General features: G+C 37.2%; 1 protein-coding gene across 1 annotated transcript; it reads left to right on the forward strand.

Annotated features, from left to right (window-relative positions):
• The first annotated feature begins 18,899 nt into the window (after positions 1-18,899).
• On the forward strand, positions 18,900-21,625 carry LOC113340903 (protein MICRORCHIDIA 7-like). Its single transcript, XM_026585956.1, has one exon. It carries the CDS (start codon positions 19,188-19,190, stop codon positions 21,591-21,593), a length of 2,406 nt encoding a protein of 801 aa, XP_026441741.1. The 5' UTR covers positions 18,900-19,187; the 3' UTR covers positions 21,594-21,625.
• The last annotated feature ends 5,619 nt before the right edge of the window (positions 21,626-27,244 follow it).

Consider the following 27,244-nt stretch of genomic DNA (forward strand, 5'->3'; position numbering starts at 1 on the left):
TACACCCCTCATATAATTTCATTATTGATCAATTCATTCTTAGGTTTACACTCTTAATTTTATTGATTAAATTTCTGAATGTTCTTACAAGGAAAATAAAGAAATCAAGAATGATCTCTGTTCTGAACTTTCTCTCTCCTATTTACTTGTCTCTTACTCAAAAAAGATTTATCTCTCCTTTACAACTCGAATGACTATTTATAAGTAAATACATAGTGGATGACAGCTAATATGTCCTTTATTTTCGGATATGGTTTGCGACATTCTCGCAACCTTACAAATGTTATCTTCGCAAGCTCTCTAATCTTCGCAAGACTATCACATCTTTCTCATGATCCTTGCTGACGTTATTTCTGAAACTGTCCTGCGACGCTATTGTGCAATACCATTGATAATTTCGCTGAGACATAATTGTTGCGAGAATCTGATCCTACATCTTGCCTCTTCTCATATCTTCTCTGCAAAGTAGAGAATGATGTGAGAAATGTCGCAACTTCTTATCTTTTCATATCCTCACATTTATCACACGTACTCTCTCTTCCATTTATTTCTTGACACGTCTTCTGTAACCGCTACTTTTCAACCGCTCACGTCTCTTCGTCTTAATGGTGATTATTTCTTCGAGAAGTAAATTTTCTTTATATACTCTTCTCCCTCCCTCTTTTCACTTTTCTTTTTACTTTCTCTTTTATTTTTATTCTCTCATCTCTGCAACTCTGTCATTCTTCTGCAAATTCTGTTGTTGTAATTTTTTCTTCCTTCAATTCTTTTACTTTTCATACATTCCCATACCCTTTATTCAATCATGGCTCCAAGTGGTCATAGATATGAGAAGAATCTACAAGATGTCCAAAAAGATCTTGCTAATAAAGGTCTTACACTTTCCTCCATTCCTGGTGTGAATGCCAAATCAATTCTTTCTGTCAAGCTTTTCTCCAATCAAAATTGTGATGATCATTCAATCATAATTTCGCTAGGTCAAATTCTCGCAGGTCTCCCTATTCCTCTTTATAACCCAGACATTCCTTTATTTTATGAAATTCTCGCTCATCCGAAATTTTCGCGAGCCATTTTCCAATTAAGTGGGGACTGCACCCGTCTGATGCTAGAGTTCACTAATCGTGGTGCTGGTAGAGGATCTCTTTACTCCACAGAAATTAGAGATACAAAATTTGCATACCTAGAGATAGTTGCTGAGAAATATACAGTGGCAAATTTCTTTGAAAACTACGAACTTATCTCCATGAAGAAGGAGAATACTCGCTGGGGCATTCGATTAAGAAGAAAAGATAACATTGATGAAGCCAAAATTCTTATGCAAGATATTGACTGGCATTCTGGTAAAAATACAACTCCTCGCCAGTCCAAAGATGACAAATGGTGTGTCTTTCCTTTAATGCTAAAGGGTCGGGTCCCTACATTGCTGGATCAAACATTCTTCCTGCGAATCTCGCTGCATATCAACCTTGGGTCTTCTCCTGGCCCGAGAAGGAGAAATAGGTATGTTCCTCTCCTTTAACTCATTTTATATTTCTTTATTGATTTTTACTATTCTGTTCGCTAACTCTTGCGACATTTCGCAGATCCAAAAACTAAAGGATAGTTATAACATGACTGGGAAATCTAGTACTCTATTAGCTCTTCGCTCATACACAGATGGGGTAAGAAACTTTCTCTTATGACTTTAAATAGTACTATCACTTCCATGCTTCCATTTCTTATTTCTATCTGTGTGTGAAGGTTATTGATGAAGTAGAAGAATCTGTTGATGCTGCGAAGATTGGTGATAAGGGTAAAGGTACTCTTCGCAGGGAAAAATCAAGTGACCCTCCTCCAAAGAAAAGAAAAGTTCGTTCTCCTTCTCCTTCAAATGCTCTTCCTAACGAAAGTTCTGAAAATGATAAGGGTGATGAGGATAACGATGATCTTGCTGCACCTGAAGATTATCCACCTGAATCTTCTATGGCTAAGCTTTCTGGACTCTTTTCTGATTCTCTACAAGGGATGGGAGATAGCCAATTCGCAAATACCTGCAAAGCTCCCGCTACTCTTTGTGATGTCCCTTTGCTGGATGACGATAATTCTCTTCGCGGAGTTTCTAGATCCGTGACTCCCGACTTTTTGCATTCTCTCAATAGTCTGGTATACTTTTATCTTTTTACTTTTTCATTGCTATAACTCAAAATCTCTTTATATATTAATATTTTTTATTTCTTTTCGCAGGATGGAAAATCTTCGTTTGCTGTTGCCTCAGATCTGGAGAGAAGACGCGAAAATCTTGAAAAGAAAAATCTTCAATTTCGCAAAAAGAATGAAGAATTGGAAGTTAAAGTTAAAAGTCTTCGCGAGAAAATAGACAATTAGAAATTGATTCTTCCTCGTATAAGAATAAAATTTCTAGTCTTCAACAAGCTAATAATCAGCTTTATGGTATGTTACTTTTCTCTTTATTCATTCATCTTGTTGTTTTATCTTATTTAAATAATCATTTTTGCAGACATCTATGGTCTTTCTGATGAAGCCACCCTTCTTCGCCATTTCCTAATGCCTTGGATAATGATACCCTTCTTGAACGTCTTAACAATTCCTTAAATAGCTTTTCAAATGATAGAATTTCATCTCTTTCTCTAGATGAACTTAGATCGAAATTTCGCCTCTTAGAAATTGATCATAGATCCAGTTTAGGCTTAGCCAACAGATTTAAGCGTCTCCTTATTGATTCCAAAGAGAAAACCAATGAATTAAGAACCAAAATTAGCGGTCTCATAGATGATAAAGATCGTATCTCTGATCAAGGTGCCAAGGCTTTAGCGAAATTCCAAGAGGCTCTTCTTGAAGTTCAACTTGAGCGAGATGAAGCTAACCGCAAGAATACTGAACTCTGCGAAAGGGAAAATCAAATTCGTTCTCGTCTTCTCATAAGTAGTGAGGATGAATTTGTTTGGGCTGCGAAAATTTTAGATGATGCTAGAAAAGATTTGGGCGTAAATGTTAGTCTCCAAGTTGAACATACAGCCTTGATTAGAGACATGATTTCTGACAGAGAAGGTTGCTAATTGCTCTTCTTTACTAATCTTTTGCTTCTTACAGATTTTCATCAAGTTAATAATTGGTTGTCTTTTGGTCGCAGATTCTAAAAATAAATATCGTGAAAAGATTAAAGAACTTGAAGCTGAAAAGGAGGAACTCACAAAGAATCTTTCTTCTCGCAATGACAAGTATTCTAGATTGAAGAATCAAATCAAAATCACCATTGAGAATTTTAAGAATGACGTTATGCATTTTCGCAATCAAACCATCCAGATGGTTTGTGATGACCATAATATCCTACATTCTGATTACCCTTGTCTTTTAGAAGAAATCCCACAGAATACTCCCAGTTTGATTATCTCTGATAGTGAAGCTGACGATGAAGAATCTGATAGTGATAGAAGTTCTGATGGTGATGAGGATTCTGACGCAGGTGAAGAAGGAAATAATTCTGATGAAGATAATGAAGGATTAACCAAGAAATAATCTTTATTTCTTCTTTGATTCTTTGTAACACTTGTACATTTATTTCTTCTTTCTGTATATTTGTGTTTCTTTCATTTTGACCTGTGTAAATTAAAACAATTCTTCTTTGCAATACAGTTAATCAATATAATCATTAATTCTTGAATTTTTGAGTAAATCTCTCATATGGAGACAAATAACATTTTCGAATTTCATACTTTCCCATACCTGCCTCTGTTATTTGAATCCAAATGAGAGATATCATAAACTTTTTCTTATTGTATAATTTCGCAACCTTTTGCGAAGTGAATTTTGTTTCTTTTCGAAATCTCATTCCTGTGTGGTCTTATTTTGCCTTCCTAATTAAAGGTCTTATTATGCCACCTCTTGTCATTGCGACAAAATCGCAGGACGTCCTTGCACTTTCATGCAATAACCCATTGATCTTGCCTTAACTTTTTCTTCTGTATTATGGCCTTTTCAGGAATATTGTGACAATATGACAGGCCTAAATATTCTTGCGAAAATAAAGCCCCATGACATTGCCGTCTTGCGATGAAATCGCAGGACGTCTTCGCACTTTCATGCGAAAACCCATTGATCTCATCTTATCTTTTTCTTTTGTATTATTGCCTCTTCAGGATTGTTGCACAAATATGACAAGCCTTAATTATCCTTGTGAATAATAAGCCTCATGAAATTTTCGTCTTAAGACACTTATCAGCTCCCTAATGGAGGGTGCCACCCTTATCTTCCCCCTGGTTGCCCCTTCAAGAAGGCGTACTTCTACCATACAAGGTTAGCTCCTCCCATCCAGTCTTAACAACAACCAGTTGTTTTCGCATCCTCTTATCCCTTTTACATATAGGGCTTATGGCTACGAGACTGCACCCTAAGTGGGGTTTTCTTCGGTCTGAGTGCAGTATAAGCCAAGACTTGTCAAGAATGACAAGGACGCTTCAAACGCCCTCGACACTCTTGACTCAACCGTGTACCTCGGCGCCTTGATCAGATATGCACTCCTTGGGAGAGTCCTTATTACCTTAGTCGCCCAACCTAAGTCATATGCTTAAGTTGAGAATCCAAGGTGCCTCTCCCGGATGGACTTTATTGATCTCAAATCTCCATGACTCAGGTTCTGGTGGCGGTGTAGCCTTTCCCTGAGACATGTAACAGGTACCCCCTAATATGACGTACTTTAGATCTTACATTTTCCTCTTGAGAAATTTTATTCGCGAACTAGGGTGTACGCCATAAAGGTTCGCCTCTTTCTCTTTTGTCATTCTTTTCTGATTCTTTTCTGTAAAATTCATTATCTCTGCTAGAGTCTCGCAATTCATAATATTGTATCTGAATTTCGAAATCTCAATTTTTTTGTTCAATCAAATGTATTTTTGAGAATTTTACTTATTGCGAGATTATCGCAACAAATTAATCATTCATACATTTCTTGCTTTTATTACTTTTGCCCTCCTCTGCTTCTTTATGATTTTCTGATACTGCTTCCTTGGTAATGGTATGTTCATCCTTTTTATCCTGAGCTAGCATTGATTTTGTAACATCTCTTCTCCTTTATTTTCGATTGTATCCACCATCAACTTCTCACTTCTTTGTACATCCTTGATTTTGTGTCGCCAGTTTTCCTTCTTGTTTGCTCTTCCTTCGCAAGATTCTATCTCAGTTTCGTAACATTTCTTTCCTTCAACCCAATCTCCCCTTATGATTACTACACCATTGGGGTGAGGGAATTTGATGCATTGATGGAAAGTTGAAGCTACACCTAGAATCCCATGTAGCCAAGGTCGGCCAATTAATGCATTGTAGGGTGATTCTACATCAACTACACAGAATGAGATTTCAGAAGATATTCCCTTCAATGGAATTTGCATAGTAACCTCCCCCTTAGGCTTGTTAGCAGTACCATTAAAACCATATATCTTATATGTTGAAGGTATAAGATCATCATCTCTTCCACCCATGGTTTTATAAGTATGATAAAATAAGATGTTCACAGAGCTTCCAGTATCGACTAGTATTCTATTGATTTCCCATGAATCTTCAGCTTCATCATCCTCATATTCTTTTGGTTTTGGATTAATTTCTAATTTTATTACCAATGGATTGTCATGCACCCCTTCTCCTTCGGGAATTTCTTCTGCGGTATAAGAAATGATTTGTTTCTGCCATTTCTCTAATTGCGAAATTTTCGCAATATTCATAACTTCTCTACCATTATTATCTCTTGCAAACACTCTACTTAAAACATTATCATGAAAATCTTCAATTGTTTTATATGAATGTACGATAGAGTGACAAAATAGATTTTTTGCTTTTGCACCAACTTCTATGAAGAATGTTTCTTTCTTTTCCATCGTATTCGCTTTATGATGTTCTGGTGGTGGTGGTAATGGTTGAGATTGTGGATTCACTACCAGAAAGTCGTTTAGTTTTCCTTGATCTATCATTCTCAAAATAATTCTCTTTACATTTCTGCAATCATTTGTGGTATGTCCATGAAAATGATGATAAGAACAAAATTCATGACTTCTGTGATTTGGGGGGGGGTTCCGTTCCCATGTTCCATGGTGTTGGTATATTCTCCATCAAGATTATAGCCTCCCATATCTTCTCCACACTTGCATTTAGAGGTGGCATATTGATTTCTTCCCATACTACCTTGTGACCTCCTTGTCCTCTATTAAAGTTTGGTCTTTGACCTCCATAAGTTTCTTGCGGTTGATCGAGTCTTTGAATCTTGTTATTTCCTCCATGACTGTAGAAATTTCTTTCTCTTTCATACTCTTCTTGATCTCGACTTCCCGTAGCTACCAACTTCTGCTGATTGTTACCTGTCACCTTTTCTTGTTGTACTTGCGAAGTATTCGCCACTGTATTTATTAGCTTGGGTAATAAGCTTGCATTCGCTGCTGGATATGATTCCATTTCATTTTTTCTTTCCTCTAAAGTAATGTATTCTTCTTGAAGTTCTCGCAATTCAGTCATTGTAATCGTATTCTTGACTCTGAAAATTTGAACATACAACAGGTTTGTTGCAAACATAGCATTGATGAATGATAATATGAGATATCTCTCATCTACACGGCCAACCATTTTGCTACACATAGTTCTCCATCTTTTAGTCAAGTGTTTCAAACTTTCGCCAATCCTTTGTTTTAATCCAAACACATCTTCTATACCAGGTCGTGAGGAATTATTACTTATATATGCTCCCAAGAATGTGGTCTGCAAATGATTGAAGGAGGTTATTGTATTCTTTGGTAAACCTTCAAACCATTTTAACGCCTCTCCTGTTAAACTGGATGCGAAATATTTGCACAATACCGCATCATGATTTTCCCATTGTAACATGCACCTCACATAAGCTTTAATGTGTTGAATTGCACAAGTTGTTCCATCGAAAATGCTGGTTAATGCGGGCAAATTGCAATTCGGTGGTATTCCTCCTAATTGTACTTCCCTTGTAAATGGAGCTTTCACAGCTTCCTCTATTGCTTCATCCAATTGTCTTCTACCTACTTCTCCTATGTTATTTAGCATTCCTATCATTTCTTCTAATTCTTTCAATATTTGTTTATTTACTCCTGAATCTTGACCCATTTGTCTCTTTAATTTTGCTTCTCTTCTTCTGCATTCACGCCTATCTTCTCTTGCAAAATTTTGTATCTCTTATTCATTATCCTCATCTCGTCTTCTTCTGCGATTGTCTTCCTCATCCCTATCTTGAATTCGCAAATGATGATGTCGTTCATTTTCCCCTCCATAATTTTGTTCATTTCTTATCAACTCAATTCGCTGTCTTTCAACCATTCTCTTCACTCTATCATACTCCTCATTGAGATTATCATTATTCCGGTTTTGTATATGCCTTCTTTCTCGGTTGTCATGATTGTTCTGGCGAATTGTCTCCTGAAGCTCTTTCTCTTCAATTTCTGCTCTTAACCTTTCACATTCGCAGATTAAACGTGCTTGTTCAGCATTATGCCTTTCAATTTCTTCTTCAATTGTCTGTTGATTTCTTTGATTTTCTCTCACATGTAAAATTCTTCTTCCCTCCTCTTAATTTCCTTCGCCATCTTGGTTATTTTGTCTTTGAATTTGCCCGTTCTCTTGATTTCCTCCAATTTGTCTATCATCAAAAGTTTCATTTTATGGAATGTAACGATCATCAATTCTTTCTCTATTTTCGCGATATTCTTCATTAGGATTTGACATTTCTTCTTGAATATTGTTTCCAACATTGATCGTAGGTGAATTTTTCCTCATTTCTCTTCTGGTTGATCTGGAATATGATTTTGTAATACTTCTCGATCTTCTATTCTGCAATCTAATATTCTCCATCCTTAATTCGTGATTTTGTCTTGTTAAGTTTGCACGTTCTTCTGCCTCAGCTCTTCTTTCTTCATGTATTCTTCGTCTCATTGTTTCTAACGCTCCAATTTCTTCACCTCCATGAATTATTCTTTCATCTGATTCTTGATTTCTCTCTTCCTGTCTATAATTTCTATTTTGTTGCTCTTCTTATATTTCTTCTGCTGAATTTGATCGCCAAGTGTGTACGCTCACTCTGTCATAATCTGTATTCCTCTCTTGAAATAATGTTTGTTGAATTGGCGATTGAATTAGATTTTCTCTATTATTTCTCATTCTAGTAGATTCTCCCATTTCACTTCTTTCTCTTCCAACAATTCTTTTGCTTCTTCTAATAGTAGTCGGTTGTTCGGATGTATTTCTTCTTCTAGCCATTTCTTCAATGCTAACAGTATTTCAAAAAATTATGAAAAATTCTTAATCAGTTACTTTAAATTTTCACAAATCTCAATATCAATCTTTAGCTTTTTCTAGAATAATCTTCTACTCGTCCCTGTTTCTAGCGCCATTATGTAGTTGCAGGAAATCCTACAATACACCCTTCATATAATTTCATTATTGATCAACTCATTCGTAGGTTTATACTCTTAATTTTATTGATTAAATTTCTGAATGTTCTTACAAGGAAAATAAAGAAATCAAGAATGATCTCTGTTATGAACTTTCTCTCTCCTATTTTCTTGTCTCTTACTCAAAAAAGATCTCTCTCTTTCCTTTACAACTCGAATGACTATCTAAAAGTAAATACATAGTGGATGACAGCTAATCTGTCCTTTATTTTCGGATATGGTTTGCGACATTCTCGCAACCTTACAAATGTTATCTTCGCAAGCTCTCTAATCTTCGAAATACTATCACATCTTTCTCATGATCCTTGCTGACGTTGTTTCTGAAACTGTTCCGCACGCTATTGTGCAATACCATTGATAATTTCGCTGAGACATAATTGTTGCGAGAATCTGATCCTACACCTTCAATTGAAAACCCTGCAATTAAGAGGTTGATATCTACCTTTCGAGATGTGTTTGCAACACCAACTTCTCTTCCTCCGACAAGACTACATGATCATCGCATTCCATTACTACCAGATTCTGCTCATGTTAATGTTCGTCCATATAGATATCCACATTTTCAGAATGATGAGATTGAGAAGATTGTTTCGGAACTCAAGCAAGCTGGTTTCATACGTCCAAGTTCTAGTTCATTCTCTTCACCCATATTAATGGTTTGTAAAAAAGATGGGTCATGGAGAATGTGTGTGGATTACAGGGATTTAAACAAGTTGACAATTAAAGATCGTTATCCTATTCCTATGGTAGACGAATTGTTAGATGAACTGCACGGTGCTGTTATCTTCACTAAGCTTGATTTACGTTCTGGATACTATCAAATACTTTTATATGGACCTGATATTCCTAAAACGGCATTTCGAACTCATTATGGTCACTATGAATTTCTTGTCATGCCTTTTGGGCTCTCTAATGCACCATCTACATTCCAAAGCTTGATGAATCATATATTCAGACCATATTTGAGGAAGTTTGTGCTCGTTTTTTTTATGATATATTAATCTATAGATCCAATATGCAAGATCACATTAAACACTTATCTTTGGTGTTTGAACTACTTCGTAAGCATCAGCTATTTGTTAAAGAATCAAAGTGCACTTTTGCACAACCATCAGTGGGATACCTTGGCCATGTCATCTCCTCTGAAGGATTTGCAGTTGAGCAAGATAAGATTGACAGTGTACTCTCTTGGCCACTACCTACTACAGTTAAAATTCTAAGAGGATTTCTTGGATTGGCAGGGTATTACAGAAAATTTGTAAAGGATTTTGGTAAGATATATGCACCTTTAACACAGCTGTTGAAAAAGGATGCATTCTTATGGACTGAGGAAGCTACTTCTGCTTTTCGAGCATTGCAACATGCATTAACAACTACACCTGTTTTGATACTTCCTGACTTTACAAAAGAATTTTATCTAGAATGTGATGCATCAGGAACTGGTTTGGGAGTTGTTTTAATGCAAACTGGTCGACCAATTGCTTATTATAGCAAAGCATTGGCAGGTAGGAATCTTAATCTCTCTATTTATGATAAGGAGATGCTTGCAATTGTATCTGCAGTCCAAAATTGGAGAGCATATTTATTGGGAAGGCATTTTAAAATTTACACTGATCATCATAATTTGAAGTACTTTTTGGACCAGCGTATATCCTCAATTGAGCAGCAGAAATGGGTTTCTAAACTTCTTGGATATGATTATGAAATAATTTTTCGTAAAGGGAAAGAAAATATTGCAGCTGATGCCCTTTTTCGAAATCTTGGTTTAGCATTCAATGCTATGACTTCTCCAGTATTTACAGGGGTTACTGAAATCATTCAAGAGACTAATGGTGATCAAGAATTAGGAGCTTTAATTGAATAGTTACAGCACAATCCTTCATGTAAGCCAAATTACTCTCTTCTTAATGATGTCTTAAGATACAAGGGACGCATTGTAGTCAAACCAACATCTGACTGGTGTGCTAAACTCTTACATGAGTTCCATTCTACTCCCTTAGGCGGTCACTCTGGATTCCTTCGAACATGCAAAAGAATTCAACATAATTTTTATTGTAGAGGATTAAAAAAGTCAGTTAAAGATTTTGTTTCTCACTGCGATGTTTGTCAGAGGAACAAAGCTGAAGTCGTATCACCACCAGGATTGTTACAGCCTTTGCCTATTCCCACTGATATTTTGTTAGATTTGTCAATGGATTTTATTGATGGTTTTCCTTCTTCCAACCGTAAAACTTCAATATTGGTGGTGATTGATAGATTGTCAAAATATGCACATTTTATTGCTCTTGTGCATCCATATACAGCTGCTGACATTGCAACCATTTTTGTTCGAGAAATCGTTCGTCTGCATGGAATGCCAAAAACTATTGTTAGTGATCGTGATCCCATATTCATGAGAAATTTTTGGGAAGCCTTTATTGCAATGCATAATACCCAACTATGCCGCAGCACTGGCTACCATCCACAATCAGATGGTCAAACCGAGGTAACTAATCGAACTCTAGAATGTTATCTTAGGTGTTTTGCAAGTGTCAAACCATCTGAATAGGTAAAGTGGTTGCCATGGGCCGAATGGTGGTACAATACCAGTCACCATTCTGCCATTAATATGTCTCCATACCAAGCTGTGTATAGTAGAACTCCACCAACAATCTCTAGTTATCTTCCTGGTTCTACAACTGTGCATGATGTTGATGTAATGTTACGAGCTAGAGATCGTACACTAAAGATACTTAAGTTTCATATTCAAGCTGCTCAATCTCGGATGAAGACTTATGTTGATGCTCGTCGTACCGAAAGGTGTTTTAACATCAATGATTGGGTATTTTTACGTTTGCAGCCCTATAGACAATCATCAGTATCTTCTCAACCGTTCACCAAGCTTTCTCCTAAGTATTATGGTCCTTTTCGTGTCATTGAACGCATTGGAGAAGTTTCTTATAAGTTGCAATTGCTAGCAGAAAGACGTATTCATCCAGTTTTTCACGTTTCACAACTGAAGTTAAAGCTTGGCTCTTCTGTTACTATTGAGACTGTTTTACCTACTATCATTGAATATGATAAGTGGGAACCTGCTGCTGTTCTGGATCGAAAAATGTTTAAGAAAGGCAACAAAGCTGGTACTCAATGGTTGATTCATTGGAAAGATCGTGTTGTGGAAGATGCTACTTGGGAAGATGCGGATGAGTTACTCATGCGTTTTCCAGATTTTGTAGCTTGAGGACAAGCCATTTTTCAGGTGTGGTGGGATGTTACAACACCAACACCTTTCTCTATTTCCTTAAATACTCTTTACTTATTTTAGCCTGCTAGTTTCCTGGTTTAGTTAGACTTCTCTTTATTAGTTTTGCGTGTTTAAGTTTCCTAGTTTGCATTGCTTGCTACTGATAGGCACATTTTTATTCTTATATAATCTCAATTGTATATATTATTAGTGCTCGATTTTATATTTATTATGGCTTTTTATGTCCCTGTAGGTATTTTTGGAGAAATAAGCTTTTGCGGCGAAATTGGCTAAAAAAGTGGTTTTTGCGCTCGTGGGAGAAAATTACTATACGGACTCTCACTTTGGATAAGGGGAGGTCATCTTCTTCATTTAAAATTTGAATTTTGGAGGGAAAATAAGAACAAAATTAGGGTTGAAGAATTGAAGGTGTTCTAGGGAGATTCAATGGCTGAAATCAAATGGGTTTGTTCCTCTTGGCTAAACAGGGTTGGTAATGGTCTTATTTTTTTCCAGAATTGGCTAGCCAATCCGCAAGAGATGAATCAAGTTTTATAGTTTTTGGCGGGAAAAATATGCATGCAACTGGCAGGGTTGGGGATTGAATTCGATCGATTTCTAGAGTGATTCAATGGCTGAAATTGATTGGGTTTACTCCCTAGGCCTAAATAGGCTTGGTGAAGTCTTTTGTTTGAACCCAAATTGGCTATAATAGCCGGAAAAAGAAATAGAAGTCAGGTTTTGCACGGGTCTCTGTATGACTTATTTTTGGAATTCTAGGAAGACTAAAGGCAAGAAACTCTTCCCAAAGATACATATCTATCTAAGGAAGAGTTTGAGATAAGTTGGAAAGCTCAGAAACGCGTGAAACAATTTTGGGAAGAGATTATTGTCGTAACTTCCAAGAAAAGAAAAGAAGAGATTTCGAGAAGTTTTAGGGAGATTAAATCGCTCTGTTGGCTATATATAAGTTGCTGGGAGTTCATAGAAGGGAGTCGAGACTTTGGGGGACCGAGCTGAGGGCTTGGTGAAGCTGCAGAGGTGAAAATCAAGAGTTGCAGAGAAGACGTTTCTGCTGCTGAAGAACAACGTCGTAGAACACTTCGCAACTTAGAAAGAAACCGTTACCTAATCTTTCAAATCCAATACCTTTGTAACAGCTTTGCAACAACTATTCCTGTTAGAATTTATTTGTAAGGGCAGCTTCCGTAACAGTGGATTCTGTAACAATTATATCTTTTACAGATTCACTTCTTCAATAAAAACAACTATTTGAGCCATGATTAAATATTTTGAGCGTGTTTTTGACATGAGGATCTAAACCCCAACACTGGGATGATGGAGGAAGCCTTATTTCACAATCACTTGGTAACTATAATTGATTCTTTATGACTTTTGCACTTGTTTTAATCGATTTATGATTTTTCTTGATTAGTTGTGATTTTGTTTGATGTCGCATGATGGGTTTTTGGAACTTTTGATGCGTCATGCTTGTGATTTACATCTAATTCTTTATAAAATCTACTTTTGGCAAAGAAAAGAGTCAACAAAAGAGCTAGAATTGTTATGAGTCATCATATGAACCAATTGAATGTGATTAGTGGTGAAATCCTAAGTCTCAGTATCTCTCGATATTCGTGACAACCTTGTGAATATATTTTTAGTATTTTTATTCTTAGTTCTTAAATCAAACCTTTACACAATCCGAGTTGAACGAACTTTACTACCACTTTCAAAACTACATCAGCTACTGAAGTTTCTTAAGCTATAAATACTTAGCTAACGATTGTATTCAGCATTCAATTAAGAAAACTCAGTTATTTACTTGCTTTTGTTCTTGGTTGCTAACCCCAAAGAAAAAAGGGTTTTACCTGGTTCTTATAGTTTTTGCTTGACATCCTGTGTTAGAAGTCTAGTGCCCTAACATAAGACGGTAGTAGCGGTGAAAACTCTTTCTTTGAGTTCATAGCAAGGACAGAGACAATTTATCACTGAAATAAACGTAATTCCTAAAATAAGACACCCGAATTTGGTTAGATTGTTTGGGCATTGTGCAGTGATTAACAAATTACTATTAGTATACGAATACATGGAGAATAGTTTCCTAGCAACTGCATTGTCTGGTAATCTTTAATGACTCAGCTTTCTTACAATTTAATTTAAATACTTCATTACATACTAGTAATAGACGAATCAAAGATTTTGTAGGATCATAATCTCGTAGCAATAATGCCTCAGCGAAATTAACAACAACACAACACAACAGCGTCGCAGAACAATTTCAGAAATGATATAATAAACGACGTCAGCTAAAATCATGAGAAAGATGTGAGAGTTCTGTGAAAATTAGAGAGTTCGCGAGATTAACATTTGTAAGGTTGCGAGAATATCGCAAACCATATCCGAAAATAAAGAATAGATTAGCTGTCATCCACTATGTATTTCCCTATAAATAGTCATTCAGTTGTAAAGGAAAGGGAGAGATCTTTTTTGAGTGAGAAGCAATTAAATAGGAGAGAGAAAACCTAGAGCAGTGGTTATTCTTGATTCTTTTATCTTTTCTTGTAAGATTGTTCAAAGATTCATCAATAAAATTAAGATTTTTCATCTAAAATGAGTTGAATGTTAATGAAATCTTGTGAGGGGTGTAGTGTAGGATTTCCTGCAACTACATAATGGCGCTAGAAACAGGGACGATTGAAGATTATTCTAGAAAAAATTGAAGATTAATATTGAAGATTTGTGAAGATTTGGAGTGATTGATTAAGAATTTTACATAATCTCTTGCAATTCATTAATATTGAAGAAATGTCTAGAAGAAGAAATACATCAGAACAACCAACTACTGTTAGAAGAAGCAAGAGAATTGCTGGAAGAGAAAGAAGTAAAATGGGAGAATCAACTAGAATGAGAAATAATGGAGAAAATCGAATTCAACCACCAGTTCAAGAAACACTAATACAAAGAATGAACACAGATTATGATAGGGTGAGTATACACACTTGTCAATCAAATTCAGCAGAAGAAGTAGAAGAAGAGCAACAAACCAGAAACCATAGATAGGTAGAGAGAAATCAAGAAACAGATGAAGGAATAATTCATGGAGATGAGGAAATTGGAGCATTAGAAACATTGAGACGAAGAATACACAAAGAAAGAAGAGCCGAGGCAGAAGAACGTGCGAATTTAACAAGGCAAAATCACGAATTGAGGATGGAAAATATGAGACTACAAAATAGAAGATCAAGAAGTATTACAAAATCATATTCCAGATCGACTAGAAGAGAAATGAGGCGAAACTCACCCACAATGAATGCTGGAAATAATATTCAAGAAGAAATATCAAAGAATATCGCGAAAATGGAGAAAGAATTGATGATCGTTACGTTCCACAAAACGAAACTTTTGATGATAGGCAAAATGGCAGAAATCAAGAGAATGGACAAAGTCAGGGACAAAATGATCAAGATGGCGAAGGAAATCAAGAGGAAGGAAGGAGAACTTTACATGAAAGAGAAACTCAAAGAAATCAACAAACGATTGAAGAAAAAATTGAAAGACATTATGCTGAACAAGCACGTTTAATTTGCGAACATGAAAGATTGAGAGCGAAAATGGAAGAACAAGAGATTCAGGAAACAATTCGCCAGAACAATCACGGCAACCGAGAAAGAAGACGAACACAAAATCGAAATAACGGTGATATCAATGAAGAGTATAATAGAATACAGAGGATGGCTGAAAGACAGCGAATGGAATTAATAAGAAATGAACAAAATCATGAAGGGTAAAATGAGAGACATCATTATATGTGAATTCAAGATAGAGATGAAGAAGAGACTCGCAGAAGAAGACGAGATGAGGATAATGAAGAAAATTTCGCGAGAAAAGAAAGACATGAACGCAAAAGAAGGGAGGCGAAATTAAAAAGACCAATGGATCAAAATTCAGGTGTAAATAAACAAATCTTAAAAGAGTTATAAGAAATGAGAGGAATGCTAAATAATAGAGGAGAAGTAGGCAGAAGACAATTGAATGAAGCTATAGAAGAAGCTGCTAAAACTCCATTTACAAGGGAAGTACAACTAGGAGGAATACCTCCGAAATGCAATTTTCCCGCATTAGCCAGCATTTTTGATGGAACAACTTGTGAAATTCAACACATTAAAGCCTATGTGAGGTGTATGCTGCAATGGGAAAATCATGATGCCGTATTATGCAAGTATTTCGCATCCATCTTAACAGGGGAAGTGTTAAAATGGTTCGAAGGTCTACCAAAGGATACAATAACATCCTTCAATCATTCGCAGACTACATTCCTGGGGGCATATATAAGTAATAATTCTTCGCGACCTGGTATTGAAGACGTATTTGGATTAAAACAAAGGATTGGCGAAAGTTTGAAGCACCTAATTAAAAGATGGAGGACTATGTGTAGCGAAATGGCTGGACGTGTAGATGAGATATATCTTATCTTATCATTCATCAATGCTATGTTTGCAACCAACCTATTGTATATCCAAATCTTCAGAGTCAAGAATACGATCACAATGACTGAATTGCGAGAACTTCAAGAAGAATATATTGCTCTAGAGGAAAGGAAAAATGAAATGGAATCATACCCAATTGCGAATACCAGTTCACAAACAGCGAATGCAAGCTTATTACCTAAGCTAATAAATACATTGGCGAATACTTCGCAAGTACAACAAGAAAAGGTGACAAGCAACAATCAACAGAAACTGGTGGCTATGGGAAGCCGAGATCAAGAGGAGTATGAAGGAGAAAGAAATTTCTACAATCGTGGTGGAAATAACAAGATTCAAAGACTCGATCAGCCACAAGAAACTTATGGAGGCCAAAGACAAAACTATAATAGAGGGCAAGGAGGTCACAAGGTAGTATGGGAAGAAATCAAGATGCCACCGCTAAACGCAAGTGTGGAGAAAATATGGGAAGATATAATTTTTATGGAGAATATACCAACACCATGGATCATGGGAACGGAACCACCTCCAAACCACATAAGTCATGAGTTTTGTTCTTATCATCATTTTCACGGACATACCACAAATGATTGCAGAAATGTAAAAAGAATTATTCTGAGAATGATAGATCAAGGAAAACTAAACCACTTTTTGGTAGGGCACCCACAATCTCAACCATTGCCACCACCACCAGAACATCACAAAGTAAACACGATGAAAAAGAAGAAAACATTCTACATAGAAGTTGGTGCAAAAGCAAAGAATCTATTCTATCACTCTATCGTACATTCATACAAGACAATTGAATATTTTCATGAAAATGTTTTGAGTAGAGTGTTCGCAAGAGATAACGATGGAAGAGAAATTATGAATATTGCGAAAATATCGCCACTAGAGGAATGGCAGAAACATGTTATTCCTTTTACCGCAGAAGAGATTCCCGAAGGTGAAGAGATACATGATAATCCATTGGTAGTAAAGTTAGAAATTAACCCAAAACCGAAAGAAGATGAGGATGATGAAACTGAAGATTCATGGGAAATTAATAGGATTCTAATCGATACTGGAAGCTCTGTGAACATCTTATTTTATCATACTTATAAAACTATGGGAGGAAAAGATAATGATCTTATACCATCAACATATAAGATATATGGTTTTAATGGTACTGCCAACAAGCCTAAAGGGGAGATTACTATGCGAATTCCATTGAAGAGAATATCTTCTGAAATCCTATTATGTGTTGTTAATGTAGAATTACCCTACAATGTATTAATTGGTCGACCTTGGCTATATGGGATTCTAGGTGTAGCTTCAACTTTCCACCAGTGCATCAAATTCCCTCATCCCAGCGGTGTAGGAATCATAAAGGGAGATTGGGTTGAAGGAAAAATGTGTTACGAAACTGAGATAGAATCTTGCGAAGGGAGAGCAAACAAGAAGGAAAATTGGCGACACAAAATCAAAGAGACACAAAGAAGTGAGAGGTTGATGGTGGATGCAATCGAAAGAAAAGAAGAAGAGATGTTGCGAAACTAATGCTAAAGAAGCAGAGGATAACAAAGGTATTTGATAACTTCCATTTGAGGGGGTTTCAAAAATTTTCTTTTCTGAATTTAGTGTATGCAAGGCTAATTCGGAAAAACTGTTAACTCGTTTTGCTCAAAAATCGCCAAAATCATCCGCCTTTAATCACTAAAAACCGGAAATGGCTTGGAATCGGAAATCGCCTCGGTCATATAGCAACTAGCGATTACTCGGCTTGTAATCGGCCTTGGAGAACGATTTTCACTACACTAATATGTACCGATATATATGCCAATTCTTGGTATGTTTTTCAGAAAAGTAAAATGACACTCGATCAGGGAATGCGTATGATTCATACACATACTCAATTTGTATGTTCAAATTGAGTATGATGTATACTCATTTGATATTGTTTGAAAACAGTTCAATTTGTATGCTCAATTTGTATGTTCATACAAATACTCAATTTGTATGTTCAAATTGAGTATGATGTATACTCATTTGATATTGTTTGAAAACAGTTCACAATCAACCCTTAGCGGTCAGCCGGTGGGACATATGACAAATGACTTTTATCCGATACGAATGTACATACCTGTCGCTTGTAGCAAAAAAAATAAATTCCATATACTTTTTCCCATTTGCTCGATACCACAACGATTGGTATAAGTGTTCATTTCGCCTGATTTTGGGGTTTCTTAATCCATGAAGACCATCAAGAACAATCGGGCATACCGGCTGATTGTTCTTGAATTTATAAAATTCTCAAAAACTTGGTTGCTTTTTCTTTAGTTTTATCATGAAGGATAATCCATAATCTAATTCAATCTAATAAACTAGTTTTACAACTAATACAATGTATTAGCACTATTGATCAGGAGAAAAAAAATTAATGGATAAAGTATTTTCAAAAAACTTCACAATGATTTTGTTTTGCCTTTTTGAATAAGCCTCAAATAATTTAAGTGTGCCTCAATTTGACAAGATAATTTTAAATTTTACATCTTAAAATTAAATAACTAGCTTCTAGATCCAACGCTGGGTAAAAATACCTAGTTGTCGTAAAATGTGATGCAAGATCAAAATCAAAGCAACTTAATACGATGAAATCGTTTATATCATAATATATCTCAACTCATCTCATAATTTAAGGTTATTTATATAATTTGAGTCCTCCTATAGGATTTAGATCAAAAAGAAGAAGTGATCTTATCTTCTCTGTTCCTACTACCTCTCTCCATCACACTTAGGTTTCTTACTCTCATCAATGGAGTCCTTTAGGACACAAACCTCGTAGAGCCACTAAAATTGAATTTGCCGGAATCAGATTGAAAATAGAAAGAAGCCTATAAAAATAGAAACTGTAAATTCCAATTAGCAAGTTTGGGTAGTCTATTTAAGCCGCCGTCTGGGGTGTGGTTTGTTCTTAGCTCAGCTGTACTCATTCAAACAGAGTGTTCCTTGCAGAAATTTTCATCGCAAAGATCCTTAAGCGCGATGGAAAATCCATCAGGTGTAAGTTCTGATTCAACTCCATCTTCTTCTTGGTTAATTTCTAAAAGAGACAGGGCTAATGAAGAAAAAGAAGAAACTACATCTGGAAACAAGAAGACTAAATTTGTACTACCCACTGGTTTTCTTGAACCACTTAATATATTGGAGGAGGAGGATGAAATCTTAGCACCTATACCATTATCTTCATGGAAGCCTGATGATTCCAGAACTACTCAATTATCTGGTGTTCCGTATTGTAGGCAGTTTTGGAAGGCAGGGGATTATGATGAATCTTTGCCGGGACGCGGAGGCGATACAACGCTAATTGATGGTATGGATCATGTGAGGGTGCATCCAAGGTTTCTGCATTCTAATGCAACCAGTCATAAATGGGTTCTTGGAGCTGTTGCGGAGCTGCTTGACAATTCTCTAGATGAGGCCATCAATGGAGGTACATACTGTCATATAAATATGCTTTTAAATAAGAAAGATGGTTCTAGGATGTTGCTAGTGGAAGATAATGGTGGTGGTATGTCTCCGGGAACAATGCGGCACTGTATGTCTCTTGGGTTTTCTGGGAAAAGTAAATTAGCTAACACGATTGGTCAGTATGGGAATGGTTTTAAGACTAGTACAATGAGGATTGGAGCTGATGTCATTGTGTTTTCGCGATGTCCTGGAAAAGATGGAGGAAGGGCTACGCAAAGCATTGGACTACTTTCGTACACGTTCTTGACGAGCACTGGCAAGGAGGACATTGTAGTTCCCATTCTTGATTATGAGAAAAGTGGCAAAGATTGGAGCAACATTGTACCAGCATCATCATCTTCAATTGATTGGAATAAGAATGCAGAAACAATAGTGCAGTGGTCTCCTTATGCAAGTGAAGCCGAGCTTCTAGAGCAGTTCAATTTTATTAAAGATCAAGGTACTCGAATAATCATATACAATCTTTGGGAAGATGAGGAAGGAGCTCTAGAGCTTGATTTTAACTCTGATATTCATGATATTCAAATTAGAGGTGCCAACCGTGATGAAACGAAGATACAAATGGCGAAGGATTATCCAAAGTCTAAGCAATTTTTGACTTATACACATTCGTTAAGGAGCTATGCTTCCATTCTGTATCTTAAGCCTCCACTAGGCTTTCGGATCGTTTTGCGTGGTCAAGATGTTGTGCACCGTAACATTGTGAACAATATGTTTAAGGTAGAAGATATCAAATACAAACCAACTGGTCTTGATAGTGCGGTGAATGCAGATGCAGATACGGGCATGGTAGGAAAAATGGGGTTCCATATGGATGCAAAAGCACACCTTGACATCCAAGGTTTTAGTGTGTATCACAGGAACAGACTAATTAAGCCACTCTGGAGGGTTTGGAACAGTCCTTCAAGTGGGGGTCGTGGGGTTATAGGTGTGGTGGAGGCTAACTTTATCAAACCAGCACATGATAAACAAGATTTTGAGAAAACAATTATGCTTTCAAGACTTGAGTGGAAATTAGCACATGAACAAAAACAATTTTGGAATAAATACAAAGGTGTTATTGGTTATGTTGACTCGAAACAGAAGAATTATGTTGAAACTCGACGTTACTTTTCGAAATCCAACTCCGCAGCCAAAGGGATTCAAATCCCAGTTATGGAGAAGTGTGACTCACTCTCAATTCATTCGGAGAGTGCTCGAAGAGAGACACTAAGATCTGCTCAAAGAGGGGAAGGCAAGCAGATGAATGGATGTAAGAATCATGAGGGTACAGGAATTAGTATCGAGAATGGAAAAGAACCAGGCGTGACTGTCAATCTCAAGGAGAAGCCAGTTGATCAAAATTTAGCTTCAGAAAGAAATGAACAAGTAGCTGATCCAGGTACAACTTCTCGCAATAATTTGATAACTGAGAATCTCGAATTGAAGAACAGAAGAAAGCGTACGAATGAAATGTTATCAAGCGATTTGACGAGTAAACAAGATAGAGCTAGAGCGCTTGAAGTTCAATCAAACAAAGCTCCACAGACAGATGCAGCTCGTCTACATGTTTTGCAAGTAGAGAATCGTGAATTGAGAGCCAGAGGTGAGTTGACAAGTAAACAAGATAGAGCTAGAGTGCTTGAAGTTCAAACAAACGAAGCTCCCCAGAAAGATGCAGCTCTTCTACATCAGTTGCAAGTAGAGAATCGTGAATTAAAAGCCAGAATAAAAGAACTCAAGGAAAAACACCTGCAAGTCTTAAAAATCCAAAGAGAGAAACTCGAAGAAAAACACTTGCACAACTTAGAGTTACAAAAAGAGAAATGTCGATCCTTGGAAGCTGGGAGTGAACTCTTCTTCCCGCCAAAAAATGAATTTGAAATGAAGAAGAAGGGTTGCCCCCTATCCGGTTCCGGGGTGCGGTTAGCAGCTGCCTAGAAATGGGGGGCCCTTAGTAATTAGGTTACCCTTATCCAAAGTGAGGGTCCGTATAGCAAATGTCCTCCGGGGGTGCTTCGAGCAACTTTTCGAGCCGAATTTTCCAACAATATTTATTTCCTAAAAATACATAAAAACACAATATTAGTACAAAAATCGAGTTCCAACAAAACAAACATTGAGGACAATTTAGACACAAAAATGTGTCTTTCACCAACTAGAGGAAGATTCAGCACTGTTGTCGGAAGAACTACTCTCGCTATCACTGGACTCTGAACTTTCATCCTTCTCGGGTTCCCCATCACCATGGATAGGCTCAGCACCGCCACCCTCTGTCTCAAGAAGCGATGTTTTCTGACTACTTGCAAGTTTGGTAAAGGCGTTCACGCTGCTGAGACCCTAGGCAAGATACAAAGACGGATACTCAAAAAAGAAACAGGGGTATACACGATCCCACTAAAGTCAAGAGGAAAATCATACGTACCCGCATATTGGACGAACTGAAAGTCGGTAGGGCTGTCGAAACTGACTGGGAACCATCTGCACGGCTTTTAGATCTTCACTCCTTCACTTGGGGACTATCCGCATTCGGGCTAACGGATTTTCGCTTGGGCGAAGAAGGATCCCTCAACAGTGGATGCTCCGCTAAAACCGCAGGAGAAGGCTTACCGCGACGGTTTTCTACCACATCATTCATGAATCCATGGAAAACGAGAAACTCATCCTTCCAAAATATGTTATATTTGGAGGTTGTTGATGGATTTCGTTCCGCAAGCAGGAAAAGGAGATTTTTACCCGACACAAGAACAGTAGCATTGAGAGCAGTTGGCAACGAGACTTCTGGAACAACCGGATGACGAACAAGTGGGACCCCTTGGTCAAAACCCATATGTCCAGCCATATCGATATTGTAAGAGACTGCTTTGCAAGATCCTCGAAAGAAAGACAGCACATGACCGAGCGTGCAGCTTCGGATGAACACCATCTCTCCAACACTCATATCCTCTTTATCAGAAGACAAAGACATGCTCGCTGCAGGAGCAAAGGTACTGATCTGAGTTATGGACGCATGCACCGGAGTCCATGGACGAAAATTGACCGTGTGCGAGTTGCCAAGGAATCCAACCAGGTTGGGTGCCTATACGACCAACGCAGTATTGTAGAGCCACCCCAAGACTCGGGAATTGCGACCAACGGTTTTGGAGCATACCTTTCGAAGTGCTCCCACAACCACGCTTGGAGAAAGACGGCATGAATATACGAATCCACTTTCATGTAACCATTTGAAGCGCACATATCCGCGACCAGCTGATCAAAGTGTGTGTACAGAGAACCAAGAAACAAGCCGCCAATAGGGAGAACGACACCTTTTGCCAATTTTATGGAAAACTTGATAAGTTCCTGTCTTATCTCCTTCTTACCCGAGCCGTCATCGAAAACATCTCTGGATAACCAAAGAACCAAGAACGCCGCGACATGAAGCGTACTATTCTTCTGATTCGGCTCCAACTCATCGGGAAACCACTGAGACACCCACCATCCATAGAAGCACCTCATCTCGTTTTCTTTCAGAACGAATCCTTTTGATTTCGCAACTGGACCGGCGCACATTTCTTCTTCATCTGCAGACAATTTGACATCGAGGTTTCCTATCACGGGAAGGTTCAGCAACACGGCCACGCTCTCTAAAGAGATATTCATTTCACCCCACCTACATATGGCCTTGTGAGTGTCTGGACACCATCTGGAAATAAAAGCAGGAATATCTTTCCTAATTTGAAGCACTGCGGAAGCCGCGACAACATAAATCATTTGCGCCTTGGTCAAACTGGCTTTTACACATTCCTGGCTCATCATGAATCGCATCCATTTCTCAAAGGGACGCAACGGACTCACATAGATTTTAAAGTTAATAGGAGAAGCATGATACTCTTTCCTATGAAGACAAAACCTTATTACACCTCCTGGCCGAACCGACCGGACCTCTCCTTCAATTTCCGGACCAGTCAGAAGAATCGACACATACTTGGGATTATTTCTCCTAATCATGGTGAATGTTGTGAAAAGGCGGGGTCTAACAACACCACCCAATATTTCGATTAGCAATCTGTATGGACTAACTCCGAAATACTTTGCTAGAGAATCAACTAGACAGTCATACTCAATCTAGATAAAAGTATCTCAAGGAGTTAATATCTCTCTCTTGATTTGATTTTTACTCAAGCTAAAAACAATAGCGAGTCTTTATCAAATACAAGGAATAAATTGGACGGTACCAAAGACCAATGTCCAAGGATCAATCAATATCAATCCACAACCAAAGGTTGGGTTTCCAATTGATGATCACGAACGCACAACCTGTATTATTTCAATTATATAAAATATAATGCGGAAAAGAAATAACAAAGACACAAGAAATTTTGTTAACGAGGAAATCGAAAATGCAGAAAAACCCCGGGACCTAGTCCAGATTGAATACACATTGTATTAAGCCGCTACAGACACTAGCATACTCCAAGCTAACTTCGGACTGGACTATAGTTGAACCCCAATCAGTCTCCCACCGATCCAAGGTACAGTTGTACTCCTACGCCTCTGATCTCAGCAAGATACTACGCACTTGATTCCCTTAGATGAGCTCACCCACAACCAAGAGTTGCTGCAACCCAAAATCACAGACTTGATAATAAACAGATCTGTCTCACACAGAAAAGTCTATCAAAGGATAAATTTGTCTCCCACAGATAAACCCTAGGTTTTGTTCCGTCTTAAGATATAAAATCAAGGTGAACAGGAACCAATTTATAATCCGGTCTTATATTCCCGAAGAACAACCTAGATTAATCAATCACCTCTCTACAATCCTTCCTGACTACACAGGTGGTTTGTCGAGGAATCACAAACAGTGAGACGAAGATGTTTGTGACTTCTCTATCTTGCCTATCGGAGAACTCTCACGATCTCAAGCCAATCAATCGATTGTGCTCGTACGATAGAAGATTCAAGATCAGATCACACAACTACGATAAAACTAGTATCGGTCTGACTTCATAATCCCAATGAAGTCTTTAAGTCGTTAACCTGGTTTTAGAGAAGAAAACCAAAGGTTAAAGGAGAATCGACTCTAGCGAACGCACTAGTATCACACACACGTGTGGGGATTAGTTTTGCTCAATGCTAGATGTCTCCTTTATATAACCTTCAAATCAGGGTTTTGCCTTAGGTACAAAGAATCCTTATTCACCGTTAGATGAAAACCTGATTTAGATTCAAGCTAATATTTCTCAACCGTTATATCGAAAACTTATCTTGTCACACACACTTGGGTAGACGTTTACTGGGTTTGTGAAAGCATGCCTAAACGTGTACGTGTATGTTGGTTCAAAATAGTAACCCAAAAGGTTAACCATATGAGCATTTCATATTAACCTTGTTCTTCTTCACCATAACTAGTTCAATTGACTCAAATGAACTAGTTAAAGAGTTGTTCAATTGCTATGAGATCTTATGTAACTACACAAGACACAATTGAAACAAAGATGATTTGATTCGATTGAATCGGCTCATGAACATTATAGACACGGTTTGCATAAAGCATTCCTTAGTAATTTAATGTTTCATGTTCAGAGCATATCTTTAGATCATAACCTCTTAAGTTCACAAACAAGTTCGCAGACTTAAGTTAATCGGTTGAGTTTTCCAAACTCATCCGAAATTTTCGGAAAGAGAACTTCCGCCAGTTCGCGGACTTAGCACACAAACGAGTTTTGGAAAATCCAGCAGAAATTCTTGGTCAAGAACTTCTGACAGTTCGCGGACTTGGCAAGCCAATTCCACAATCCTCCCGATTTATCTTGATCAACAAAGTTCGAAAACTTCGGTTCAAGGAATACATGGTTATGTAATCTAAACTCTCATTTCAATCATTGAGACATTCTCAGAGGATGATATGTAGCCGTTATTCACAGACCGATTCACGTCAGATCAATTCTCAAAGTGATTGAAACTTTTCATGACTTTCGTCACTAGGTGAAGATAAACTGATCAAAGCGAAACGCTTTACCAACACACGATTTCGAGATAAAAGATAAGCAATGAATGCTCAACTCAAAATGTCAAATGTGTATGATCTAGTGTATATAGCATACGACTTTTGTCTCTTAAGAAGTAGGAGTTAGAATAGATAGACTTTTGAGTGATAGATAAGTTCAAGACTTCACATACCTTTTTGTTGATGAAGTTCCACAGTTCCTTGTATAGATCTTCGTCGTTGTATGATGAATCGCCATGAAGTCCTTGAGCTCAACTACACTTTTATATCCTAGTCCGAGACTTAGCTGTGTAGGCTAGAAATCAAGACTCGTAGTTTTGATCACTAACATTGACAAACATGCTTGAGATAGAAACGCATGCGAGGTCGACCGAGCTATGCTCTAACAATCTCCCCCTTTGTCAATTTTAGTGACAAAACTATTAATACGTATGGAATACAAAAAGATAAACTTTAGTGGCTCCTATTTGATAGTATAATCTTCAACTATCCCTGAAATCTTCGTCCTTCCAAGTACTCCAATGATCCAAAAGGTTGTAAGTTTAGCATCACCGTTGTTGAAGATCCGTAGCTATAACAATGAGAGAAATCGAGATTCTCGATCACTATTATACAGTGTCATAGTATTATTATGTAATATCAAAGTACAATTGTATCACGACTTTAACAATAATACTACGGTGATATGTATCACTCCCCCTTAGTCAATACTCCATCTCGATCATGGAAACCACTCCCCCTTACACAATGATCCGAAAACCATATGTATTTGTAGTGTGAACTACATTATTTCTCCCCCTTTTTGTCAATAAAATTGGCAAAAGTACAAGAACGGGATCATAATGAAACTTCCACAAGAGACATTTCATAGACTAAAAGAAAAATACATACCAACTTAATTTAGATGCAATCATAAAGCCGAAGCTAAATGCATTCATCAAGGAGTTTTAAGATACAAGATAACCCCTATAAAATTCCACAGCCGCACACCCCGCAAGATATTACCATTAAGCACAAGTTCAAAAGAACTCTCCCCCATTTGATGTCATTCCCGAAAGAACAACAAGAGCGACCTTAATTTCGAAAGAAAAGAAGGATTTTATTAATTGGACACCAAAAACCATAGGAATGATTTTCTATATCCAAGGCTCAACCAAATTAATCACAAGTAAACCCATGATTAATTCAATTGAAAACGCAACTAAATCAAACCACAAAAGTGATCAATTTAATTAAAAGTGCTCAACATAAGTAAACTTACGGAACTACGACTAAGGTAATCATTCGGAGATGACTAACTTAATCGTTCACATACTCAACATAAGGAAAACCTTACGGAATATACGACTACATTAACCAATAGAACATGATTAGTATAGCCGTTCATATACTCAACACAAGAATTTGTGGAATATATGAAAACTCAACTAGATTAATTACAAGAGAACCTATAATTAATCTAATTGGAATACAAACAACCAAACTAATCACCGAAGTAATAAATTTAATTATTTTGGGCTCAACATAAGATAAATTATGGAACCCCAACTAAGTTCATCATAGAATATGACAACCTTAACCGTACATGTACTCGACATAA

Source organism: Papaver somniferum, unplaced genomic scaffold (genome assembly GCF_003573695.1).
Source record: "Papaver somniferum cultivar HN1 unplaced genomic scaffold, ASM357369v1 unplaced-scaffold_24, whole genome shotgun sequence".
Classification (NCBI taxonomy): domain Eukaryota; kingdom Viridiplantae; phylum Streptophyta; class Magnoliopsida; order Ranunculales; family Papaveraceae; genus Papaver; species Papaver somniferum.

Excerpts from the sequence above, each read along its gene's own strand:
- LOC113340903 (XM_026585956.1), top strand. The coding sequence starts at position 19,188 with ATGGAAAATCCATCAGGTGTAAGTTCTGATTCAACTCCATCTTCTTCT.